Raw genomic sequence first — 12,786 nt, forward strand, 5'->3', positions numbered from 1 at the left:
TGCACCAGAACCCATCTCCTATAAAAACCAAGGAAAAAGTATTATCATTATTCATGTATGATCATTTTCATGTTTATAGCTGTGAACTGCTCAATCTTCTTAAAAAGACTACCTTCTACTTAATATATGACAACTTCATACATGTAAGCAATGCATCTTGATCATATGCTCCCCCAATTCTCTCTTCCAATCCCTCCAGGCATCTCCAAAGTGTCCCCCTTCCTGTTTTACATCCTCTTCTTTTTCAGGTTAATAATCCACCGAGTCCAATTAGTTAGACTGTTGGAGTGTTGAGGGATCTTGTGCAATTAATCACAGCTGCAGTGAGGTCATGGGCACCATGGCCATGCCAACTTAAGACAGTTTTCACAGCATTCCTCCCCATTTTCCAGCTCTTACATTCTTCCTGTCCCTCTTCTGTGATGTCCTTTGATCATGGGGGATGAGAATCGATATGACGTCTCGCTTGGGGCTGAGCATTCACTAGACACTGTTCCAGCACTCTGACCAGTTACATCTCTCTGCATCAGCTACTGAACACTGCAGAGAACACTCTGACCACTCACAGCTCTCTGCATTAGCTGCTAACCATTGCAGAGAGAAGCTTCTCTGGCTAATGTGGAGGGCAGCAGTTCAGAAGACATTCTGACAACACAACATTCTGATCTACGGAACCTTTAAGGATAGTTGTGCTTGATTCAGGGTGGATACTGACATGTGTTTTTCTTATCATGTAATGTCTGTCTCCTTTGGGTGCCAGGATAATTAGTGTTCATGTCACAGGCTGAGTTAGGAAGCATCAACTGTGACTCAGTTTTCTTGGAAAGTTCCTGTAAAACTGTTATTGCTTCTTGCTGAAATGTTGGACAGAACTCACCAGTGAAGCCATCTGGACCTGGAGGATTTGGGGGAAATATATGAGGAAAATTTTAATCTAATGAGTACAGGACCAAGCTCATTTACTATAGGGCTACATTCATTTACTGCCTCTAGAGTAAACACTGACACTATATTTTTCCAAGAATCTGCTCACTTCATAGAAAATCTCAAATCTGTTGGCATAAAGGTGTCATTGCTGTTTCCCATATTATCTTTTACCTCCTATAGGTTCTTGAGTATAATATTGTATGCTATATTCTGATTTTTTTTTCATTCTGTCTTCCATCTTCAGAAGCTAGATATAAAAGAACAAAGTAAACTCAAAGTAAGGAAAAGAAAGGGCAAAAGTCAGTGAAATGAGGTAGTGAGCAATAAACACTGAGGAAAGCTACAAGGCAGGGCCTTTAGAGTTGACCAAACAGTGGTCCCAAACCACACTAACAGGTGGTTTTCCTCATTCAGGCCATGTTCTCCTGCACCTTCACCTGCTGAGGAATTTGTGGCTGGTTGTTAAACTGTCTTTGAGAGGATGCTGGCTGCTGCTGTGGAAATTCTGTCTACGACAAGCTGAATGAGTAGAGTGCTTCCCTCAGCCTCTCCTTCCCACGGGAACACTGTCCAAAGCTGTGTACTGTCTAATGCTTGAAACACAGGTACATATGTTTTGCTTGGTTCTGGCTTTCTTAATGCAGGAGGAGAAACTGGCAATTGCTATTTCATGTTCACTGGACACAGATATGACCTATCACATAGTTCCTAAAACTCCTGTAAGGAAAGATTGTGGAATGTTTTTAAACTGGGGCTTATCAGCTGTTTAGCTCACCTCCGCTATCTCACCTTTGGTATCTGTGAACTGTTTTACCAGTCTGTACATTTAAAGACACAGCAATGCACATGCCCCCTGATCATGGAAAGGCCTGCTGGAAAGGATGCAGGAGGGATGCTCATGATGACTGCCCAGCGGTAGATATCAGCCACATCCACATATATTAAGCTAGTTCACCTCAGAGGTGCTAAGGGGAGTACTTCTGTGCACTGGCTTCTTCTTTGAGTCATTTTATATCTTTCTGGTTCTTCTTAATAAATACAAAATAACTTTCATATCAATTTAAAAATCTTTAATACCTAGGTGGTGGTTTGAATGAGAATGCTCCCCACCACCCTTCTAGGCTCATATCTTTAAATATGTAGGCCCACGCTGGAGGAGCTATTTGGGAAGAATTGTGGTCTTGCTGGAGGAAGTGTGTCACTGGGAGAGGGCTTTGAGGGTTCAAAAGACTTGCACCATTCCGTGTGTGTGTGTGTGTGTGTGTGTGTGTGTGTGTGTGTGTGTGTGTGTGGTGTGTCTGTGTCTGTGTGTGTGTCTGTGTCTGTGTGTGTGTGTCTGTGTGTGTGTGTGTGTGTGTCTGTGTCTGTGTGTGTGTGTGTGTGTGTGTGTGTGTGTGTGTGTGTGTGTGTGTGGTGTGTCTGCATTCTCCCTGTGAATCAGGATGTGAGCTCTCAGCTATTCCTATCGAAGCACCTTTGCTCCACCATCAAGAACTCTAAACTCTCTGAAATTATAAGCCCAAATTAAATGCTTTCTTTTGTAAGTTGTCTTGCTTGTGGTATTTCATCACAGCAACAGAAATGTAACTAAGACAACCCTCTTGTTTTACATTTTTGCAAACAACATTGTATCCTGTTTTGTTTTTAAATTATCCTTATATTGCTACCAAATTCAAACAACCTAAGAACTCTGTTAATAGAAAAATAACTTCAAAAACTCAAAGTGTACCATATAAGGAAATATCACTAGGCTACTGAAACATTTCTGAATATTGATTTAAAAAAAAAAAAAGGTGTATGTCTGTGAACCACTTATGGAAGATACAATGTCGCCTGCAGCACCTCACAGACAGACAAATACATATTAAGTGTGTGTGTATATCAACCTGGATGTAGAATGTAGCATAGAAAACAGAGGAGATTTTTTTAACCTTTTTTTCAACTAACAACTATGGCTCCCCTCTACACACACACACACACACACACACACACACACACACACACACACACTCACTACATGCCAGGCAGGCAAATGCTTGGGCACACCAACACACAAGGCAAGAGGTCCCTGTACCTGAGAGCTCAACACTAAAGTACACTACCTTTGCCAATATCAGCAAAATTGAAGCTAATTTTCTAGCTATGCCCCCTGTAAGGCTGAGAGAATCAAAATCAGCACAAGGCCAGCAAGGGCCCCTCCTAATTCCCCAGGTTTTAGTCTTCCTTGGAGGCTATCCATGACTACACCCTTCTCATCCCCACCATGATGCACAAATGCTCAAGAGAGCGATGTGTGTCCTGTTCTGGTGCCTCCTAGATGAAGGGAGTTCATATGAATGAATGATGAATGAACAAACAAACTCATAAATGAGTGGGCTGAGGCAATGGTTCTGAAATTTTACTGTGGTATGTACAATTGTCACTATATCTGCAATGGCATGCTAAAATACGTAGGAGAGGCTTTATTTCTCATTCTCCCAAATTTTCACAACATGAACCCTTTGTCCTCACCATACATTCAGAGCACAAGCTGTAAGCTCATTCATCCTTCCCTCCAATGAGGGTAAGGGACCAGGGCCTGGCCTGAACATAAGGGCATGGCCGAATATAAGGGCATCAGCCAGTGGAGAGTAAGGACAAGTATACAACACCAGCAGACCCCTCAGATCAGCACTGAGAGCCTGCCTGAGAAGGGAGAAAATTAATCAGCTAGACACAGTGGAAGGCAAAGCTAGCTCTAGTCACACAGCTCCTCTACTGGCTTTCTCTGGTGAGTACCCCAGAACCAAACCCACATGCACCATCTCTGAACTCTCAGGCCTAGCTCCAGAGTCACAGTTCTGACTTTGTGCGATGGGCATCCTGGAACATCCCTGCCCAGTGTTATCCTCAAATACCCAAACCTAGCTCCTACTTGCTCTTGTTGCTGCTAAGGAGGACTTTCACAGGAATGTCTCGGCCTCACTTTACAGGAGTCTATCACTTTACCACCACTACCACCACTTTACCACCATCTGTCACCAAGGTACCAGGAACAGAGACTCAGAGGGCCAAGTGAGCCAGCTGGAGACCCAGTGTCATGCTGTTTCCCCGACCCAACTAAATGCCTGGGGACTGGCATAGACATCTATTTTCTACAAGCTAGTCCTTATTCCCAGATGGCAAGACCAGAGCCTTCTGCAGGAGAGGCAAGCTCAGGCAGGAGCTCTGTACCACATGCAATACCAGCTACACAGGGTCCCATCAAATCTGAGACCAAGTTCCAGAAGGGCCCTGTATATCCATGCCGTTCCCCGTGCCTCTCCCCTACCCCACACCATATATCCCTCCATCAACTCATCTATGCTGACACCATGGCATGCTGGGAACACTGCTCCCTTGTACCTCGGAGTAATCCTAGATATGACTTTCCCTGCATCAATCACTCTTGCAACTGGTTTACAACCAAGAGAGTGATACCATCTCCACTGTGGCCATCCACCCACACCAAGGTCCATCAGCCCCCTGGTTTAACCTAAGAACATGCACCACATCATATGGAGACTATAAGAACAGGAGGAACACATGCCAATCACCTTTTGGGTATCCACACAATCACATGAGCTCATGAAACAATCTCAAGGCCACACCACATCACCTCCACAGGATACAGACCTGGCAGTCCAGAGATAAGGGTCATGGCTCCCAGAACCTGAACCCAGCTGGCCCCCACCACCTACGACCATCCTCTGACATAGCTCTCCTCTGCTCACTCAATGAGATCTTATGACAGAGGCCTCCACATTCACTTATCACCTCAGACCCTTCCATGGCAGGTCTCTGTCCTGCATTCGCTACCTTATGGCCTTCTATGCAGGACCCTACCCTGCCCCTCACTACCTCAGACCCTTCCATGATAGGGTCCTGACCAGCTCCTCACTAAATCAGGCCCTCCTATGGCAAAGTCCATCCCCTTACTACCTCAGATTCTTTGATGGCAAGGCCCTGCCCTGCCCTGCCCTGTCCTGCCCCTTACTGTCTCCAGCCCTTCCTATCAACTCCTTATCTGTCCCAACCCCAAGCATACTCAGGATTTTCCTTCCTTGACTTTAAATACACACCAAAAATCTGCCTTACATCCCTAACCAGAACCAAATGTAAAATCTGGACAATGGGAGGTTCATAAATGCTATATTCTGAGTGAATGACCCCGCCTCCAAATGCCTAGTAGACATATATGGTGGCCAGCAGAACAGGAGAGCTGCCAAGTGTTGTGTGGGCTGAAAAGACTCAGCTCCAGAAGGCCTGCATCACTGTTCCCAGGATGATCAGCATGAACTATGACTCCCCCAATCCTGTCTCTACCAACCTGCACCTCTAGCAGGCTGCAGAGCTACAGGCAGGTGTGCACTATGGGCCCTGGGATGTCTATAATTCCCTGCCTCTTTGCCTTCTGCATGGCTTGGGCCCCACCCTTGTCCACCTCCACCCAACAAATAAGCAAAGCTAAGAGAACTAAACACCACAGCCCTGGCCTAACCCTGTGAAACGCCCATGGGAACTTTCATATACATATACAGCATGTCTTGCTGTCCTCTAGGCTGTGGTCATTTACCCAGTTACCGTGGTTTACCCTTCTTGGCTGCTCAGTCCTTCTCATCCTGCAGGTCTACATACCATCTTCATAGAGATCTGCCATCCACCTAGAGCCAACTATACAACCTGGTGGCTGCTTGCCTCACTAAGTCGTCCTCCCACTGGGACACACTCGGAGACTGCTGCCTATTTATACAAAGTGACACCCCTATTGGCTTCCCACCCAGACCTGTGGCAGGCCCTATGTGGTCGGTCATGCCCCCTGTATGGGTCTGTCCATGCTTCATGCTGCAGCTAGGGGAACCTCCTAAGAAGCACTATTCATCATGGTACAGATATCCAACCCCAAAAACCCCCCACCAAGGTTCTCTCTGTTCTGTTTCCCTCCCTTCCAGGTGGGAGCCAGAAAGCAAAGGGTCAATCATCAGGAGATGCTAACAATTCCTTCCTAGGACTAAACTAGTGACAGTTGTTCCTGTGCTCCATATGGACAAGATGTAACCTTTGCAGAAAAACCCACAATGAAAAGAGATACTCACCACCCAAGCGGCTACGCAGAGACTCTTACCTGGTAAAATTCCCGAAGCCAGTTCTTCTGCAGGTTTTCTGGCTGTAAATGAAGAGGAAAAAGGGAAATCAGAGCATAGCCACTGCTCTAAACAGGGGCTCCAGTGAGAAAACCTGAGGGTGGGCCTCACAGTGGGAAGCTGGGGGTGTGCATGGGGCTGGGACCTCTCTCCACATGGGGTCTGTACTCCTCAGAGGGAGACCATCCACACACAATCTGGGCTCTGTGGGCTGCCCCTGTGATGCAAAATTGAGCAATCCTCACTTAACCAGAGGCAGGCACACAGTACCTACACCCTCTGACCCACATCCTTGTTCTGTCCCCAGCTGGGGTTGTAGGGAAGGAGACAAGAATACAAGAAGCTGGGCAACAGCATCCCTGCTGGAGCCAAAGCAACTCCACAGTGCTATATGACAACACACCATCAGAAGCTATGGGGCTCTTCTGAGAGTTGGGGCAGGAGGAGGGTGGTTTGGGGAGGGGTTTGGGGAATCAGTCCCAAAGCTCATGGGATGCACATGGGAAGCCCATGCCATGTAGGTAAATGTGGTCCCAAACAAGAAGCAAGACCATAAGAGTCAAGTGTCAGCCATGACAAACCCTGCTTAGGGAAGCAGGAAGGAGCTGTGGTCATACTTAAGAGCCCCCCAAACCTTGACAGTGCTCCCTTAGGCTCTGTGCCAGTAATGCCCAGGGCAGTATAGCTCAACCAAGCCCAAGTGTAGAACTTAGCCAGAGCCTGGTGTCAGCAAGCATGAGATGCCTTGGATAGGCCTTGGTCCAAACTCGGCATAGAGGAAGAGAGTCGGTGTCCCATGAGCAGACTGGTGCTGTCCTAGGAGTGGCAAAGCCATTCAATAATGCATATGTACTTTGCACTCTGTAGTACACACTTAAAAATTGCAAGGGCTATAAACATAATGTTATTAGTTTGTTTATCTGTCTGTTGGTTGGTTTTTTACATGGCCTTCCTGCGTCACTGAAACTAAAGTCACTGCCCAGCTCATCCCAGATAGGCAAACTTGAACTCCCACAAGCAAGGCTCAGGGGAGCAGAACCCAGGCTGCCTAGCCATGGCTAGACTTAAACCACTCCTAGAAGTTTGCCCACTGAATGTCCTGAAAGTCATGGAGAGAGAACTGCAGAAAAATTAATGATGGGGGAAAAGTTGTCAAGGAAAAAGAGCATCACAGACCACACAAGAAGCACAGAGGAAAATGGACATTCACTAACTCTCAAACAGATGTCTTAGCAGGACTCCCAGGTGGGTTTCACACACAGGAGACACCGCTTCCCTGCTCTATCCTCACAAAAGGCAGCAACTGGACACTACAAAGACAAGCCAGAGTGGGGCAAGGACATGAGCAGAATAGCAAGCACAGGCAGAGAGGCTCTGCATCATTTGCCTCTGAGGAAATGCCAATCCAAAACCAGAGGATCCTGGTATGGTGGGGCACACTGCAATCCTAGCATTAGAAAGCAGAGGCAGGAGGGTCACTGCAAGTCTGATAGTAACCTGGTCTACAAACTGAGTTCTAGACTGCTGGGGCTACATATGTAGAGCCAGTCATAGTAATAATAATAATAATAATAATAATAATAATAATAATCAACCAATCAAGGCAGATAATACAATGGTTAGGATGCTAAGAGTGTCAGTTAAAAAGGTAGCAAACAGAAAACCTCTACACCGCTGAGGGGAGCAGTTAGGCTGGTTCTTGAAATGCTAAATCCGGACCACCAACGTCCTCAGCGTACTCTCCAGGTACATAAAAATGCTTTCCACATGGACACTCATGTTGACAGCAGCCGAATGCCCACAATGAAGGAATACAGGAAATGGGGTATATGGACACAGAGGAAGATCTGCAGGTCTGGCCCTCTGGCCTCCTGTTCCTCTGGGCATAGGTGGAAGCTGGGTCATGGGAGACACAGCCCTGTCCAGGCCTCTGAGTGAGTAGAGTCTCAGTAGGTCTGTGTAGGGTGGGGGATATGGCAGGGGAGAAGGCAAGGGCGGTGGTACCACAGAATCTCTCAGTAAAAGAGCCCACTTCATAGTCTTTAAGACAGTCAGTCTCCAGGACAGCAACCCTGCTGTTTCTTTCCTAAGTAGCCACCAATTCCAGCACATGGAGCTCTAGCTCAGCTAGGGGGTCCCACCTGTAGCACTTTCTCCTTATTTTCATCCAGGGGGCTCTCTATCAACATGTGTCTTTCTGGATTAAACTTGGGCTTCCACTGTGCTTACAGCAAGTCTCTCAGCAGGGGACACTGGCAACCCAACACAATCCTCTCTGAGCACCACAACCCACATAGCCCCATCTATCCAGCACTTCCTCCTCTCACACTAAACATGTGTCATTAGGTTTCAGAACCAGAGAATGGGATCCTTAAGTGGGAACAAGAGGAAAAGCCATACTTCAGACAGGCCAGCAGGAATGGTCTGAACGAAGCAAGGACAATGGAAGCCTAGGTTCCTCCAGACTCAGTTCTTACTTCAATAGCACCTGGGCAGGCTGCCATTTCTGCACTACCTCTACAGAAGAAGCTAAATGAAGACCTGGCTGAAGGGCATCTTCCCCAGCCTGGCTCATACAGCACTGGCCTCTCCTGTCACTTACACACATGAGCACTGCACATAACAACTGCACTATAAACACAGATGGTGATGATATTAGGTCCTTGTACAATCCTTTGCTGCCAGGGACTTTGGCATGGAGATGTATGTGTACCTGTGTCTCATGACCACTCAGTAGGCATGGCTAGACACTAACATGGCACACCTTTAAGCCTGAGACCCCTCACTCTCTCCCTCTGTGTAGATAAAAACACACTTTTCAGGCTCCATGGGAACCAGGTAAGCACCTCCACAGACCGCACTTTCCCCTGATGTCCAAATCTTAGTGTCTTACTGTCCACAAAAGCCAGAGATCCCAACACATGTTCTGCCCACTCAAACCTCACCTTTGTTCATCTCCTCAAATGAGCACAAAACCACCCAGAAAGAAGGGGAGGACAGGCAAGCAATATCCAGCACAACTTGGATCTGCCACCATGACACATCCACAGGCCCACACTGACCAAATGCCCCCTGGTTCTGGCTCACACAAGGAAGTCTAGGTGTGTATGACCTGGACCCCACAGCCACCTCAGCTGCTCTGTCAGTGCAGTACCTGCCTCATTTGGAAATGGATCAGAACCAGGGTGACATTGCCAGAGGTCTCGTTTCATTCTGTACAGAACCTGGCAAGCCCCTCCAAAGTGGCCCTGCCAGGAGTCATGCTCAAGGCTCCATGGACATGGCTGTGACAGCATGTGCTGGCGCCTCAGGAAGTGCTTCAGGACTGCAAGCCCTCCAATCCAGTTTTTGGATCATGGTCATGTTTAGAACATTAATCTGACTTTTTCCCTACTTTCACTGTGGATCCATAAGAACTATGAGCCAGACAGCACCAAGAAAGTGCTTTAGACAAAGGTAACCTCTTGGTTTACTATTTGTTAGAGGTCACTCACAGCTGTGAAGAATTATATACATGATTGAAAATACTCCATGAGAGCAGGGGGAGAACTTGAAAAGGACAAGGTCAGCAGCACGAGTCACAGGAAGTGCCACCAGGTTTCTGTGAACATGCTCCCTCACCCCTGACCAGCCTCCTCTGGGTCCTTGTGAACTACCCTCTCACTGCCCTGACCTCGCAGACCTCACTCCTCCCTGCACTCATTCACACACTCTCCCAGGCTCCATACTCACGGTGGCATGCATGCTCACTCTTACCGGCTCTACACTCATTTGTGCCCACACTCACCTGTATCCACACAAGCGCACACATGCTCATTCTCAGGCCCTACGCGCACAGGCTCTACACTCACCCAGGCCCATGCCCTCTCTCACAAGCTCCACACCCACCCATCAATGCCCACACTCACTATCACACAAGCTCACTCAAGGCTCCACACTCACCCATGCCCATGCTCACTTTCATAAACTCCGTGCTCACTTGTGCCCACACTCTGTCTCACCTACTCAGATATTTGTTCTATCATATGCCACCATACACTGCCTCTCTCAGACCATCCGTCACACTCCCACAACCTTTCCCCTCAGGGTGACGCCATTTCTTAGCTCATCATGGCTCTGCCCACATGCAGACCATCCCATATCCTCTGCTTTTACCACTGAAGCAGGCCGAGCACCATGCTGGCTACCCTGCCCAGCCCAAACTGTTACATTTCTTCCTCCAGAGTAGCTCCTTTCTACTCTTCCCCTCTCTGTCTTGGTGGCAGCAGCAGCCAGAGTAGTCTCCAGAAGACACAACCTGCCAGCCCTCCAGAACACAGTGCCTCTCGTCCCTCAGTAAAAGACAATGAGTTCCAGGTCTTCGGAGTCACCAGGCCTGAGCTCCTGAACCTCAGCTCATATCATACAGGGCAGACACTGCTTCTCTGATGTCAAGGCCTCTACATTTGTCCTCAGAGTCTTAGAAGCTCAACAATGTAACCATGTATGACCACAGGCCACCTCCTCCCCAGCATGCCATCCCTGACTCACCAAGGCTCCTAAGCCCATATTTTTCCATTCCAAGCAAGCAAGCTGCTTTATACCGCTACCCTGCCTTCCTCAGAGACTGTCACATCCTAGCCCCTACACATTTCTTCTGAACCCCGCATGAGCTGTAAGACAGTAACTTCAACCATCATCAAGTTCTGAGGTAGAGACACCCAGTCAGAGCTAGACCAAGAGATGGCTGTACCTGAAACAATACAACAGTGGGGGCAACTTCTCACCTCACCTGGGATAGTGTAGTCAAGGGATGGTAGAAGGTACTGCTGAGAAAGGCCCTTGACAAACACAAAAGCTAAGGACAGGGGTGAAAACATCAGGATAGATGCATGAGGCAGAAAACTGCTGAACAAATACCACATCAAAATGTCCTGGAGGGGAAGGTACCCCCACCAGACTGGAGAGAGGACAGTAGCCCTGAGACACTGGAGCAGGAAGACGGCAGCAGACAACCTCGAGCGCATCAGCATAAAGAGCCCCCCAAGAAGTGGCAAAAACACCCGCGTGATTGTGGCTAGCCACAGAGGGGCCTAAGAGTGTGAACCAGTAAAGCACTAGTGACAGCAAGCAAATGAGAAAGTTGGGGGAGGCTAGCTGACTTCAAGCAGTTTCTCCACAGGGCAGGGCAGGGTCTTCACAAACATGGCCTAACATGAAAATGCAGCTCAAAACTCCGTTTCTGGCTGGCTGTTAGAGGGTGCAAGGTAACCCTCTTGCACCAATAATGGTTTATCTCAAAGTCCCTCTGGCATAGTTCTGTGCTCTTCCCCATGATCCCAGAAGAAGAGACTTTAATACTTTAAGCTGGGGACAGGGGACACAGTCAGGTAACCTGCCACCCACGTGTGATGTCAGCCACGACAGGATGGAGATTTCTGAGAGGTAGAATCTGTAGATGATTTGTGATTTTCTACAATGCTTTTTTTTTTGTTTTTAAAAGAAAAGAAGTCCTTTGTAAAGTAATTTCATTTTAATGGAAGAACATGTAAGAGTTGAGACTGGCCTCTTAGCATGTTTGTCATTCATCCTTAACAGAAAACATGCACAAATGCCAAGGCAGCCTGATGACACAGTCCCCAGAAGACCTAGGAAGCAAAAGCTGGCAGAAGACCCCAGGCACTTCTCACTGGTGAGGTTAGGCAACAGACAAGGAATACCAGGCCAGTGGGTGAGTATTTATTTCCAGAATGATACACACACACATACAGAGAGAGAGAGAGAGAGAGAGAGAGAGAGAGAGAGAGAGAGAGAGAGAGAGAGAGAGAGAGAGAATTTCTTATACCCACAATAAACAATCCAAGCTTTAAAAAACCATCTCACTTAGGATAATATCTTAAGGAATAAACAGGAACTAAGCAAGGAATCAAAATTCTCCACAGTGCAAAATGCCACCCAAAGAACCAAATACCACAGTAACAGCTGCAAAGATGGTGGCGATAACTGCATAGGCTAGGAGACCAGTGGTGATGCTGGCAAGGCCCAAAGAGATCCACAGACAGTGCAGCAGGCAGCGAAGTTCCCATAATGTTTTTCACAGGAACAGAAAACTCTGTTCTACCATCCACATGGAACTTTCAAGGAATCCCAAATATCCAAAATAATCTCTAAAAAGAATAAGAAAAACAAATGGTGTCAGACACAGTAGCATACACCTATAACCCTGGTTCTAGGGAGTGGGAGAAAGGAGAAAAGGAGACGGAGGAGGACAAGGTGAAGGGGGAGGAGGGAGAGGAGTGGGGAAGGGGCAGGGGAAAAGAAGGAGGAGGAGGAGGGAGGGGAAGGAAGGAAGAGAAGAAAAGGAAGGAGGAAGAGAAGAAGCAGAGGCAGCAACAAAAGTTGGAGGTCTTCAGTACATACACAGTGCCAACCGCCTTTAGTCCTACAGAAAACAGGTTGGCATGGACTAGCACAAAGGAAGACCACAGACTGACAGGAGAGACCAGAGATCCTAGATATTAGCCCTGACTGACATTGTCCTGTGAAGTTTACCAAGGGTACCGACACCACTCAGTAGGAAAAGGAAAAGTGGAAACTTCATGCACATTTACTACAGTAAAGCAGGTAGGGAGATACAAATAGTAGCAATGTCATCCAAGCAATCAGCCCTGTGCTGCGCAGGTAAGTCCAGGTCGACTAAGTTGTTCCTACCCCTTAC

The 12,786-nt window shown here is 47.5% G+C and overlaps 1 protein-coding gene across 1 annotated transcript in view; it reads right to left on the reverse strand.

Annotated features, from left to right (window-relative positions):
* Positions 1 to 12,786, reverse strand: part of Inpp5a (inositol polyphosphate-5-phosphatase A) — a 189,267-nt gene that overhangs the window by 125,697 nt on the left and 50,784 nt on the right. Inside the window, exon 2 of the mRNA XM_027409069.2 lies at positions 6,071 to 6,112. Within this exon, the coding sequence (XP_027264870.1) occupies positions 6,071 to 6,112 (42 nt within the window). The remainder of the gene's footprint in view (positions 1 to 6,070; positions 6,113 to 12,786) is intronic.

This window comes from Cricetulus griseus, chromosome 3 (genome assembly GCF_003668045.3).
Source record: "Cricetulus griseus strain 17A/GY chromosome 3, alternate assembly CriGri-PICRH-1.0, whole genome shotgun sequence".
Lineage (NCBI taxonomy): Eukaryota > Metazoa > Chordata > Mammalia > Rodentia > Cricetidae > Cricetulus > Cricetulus griseus.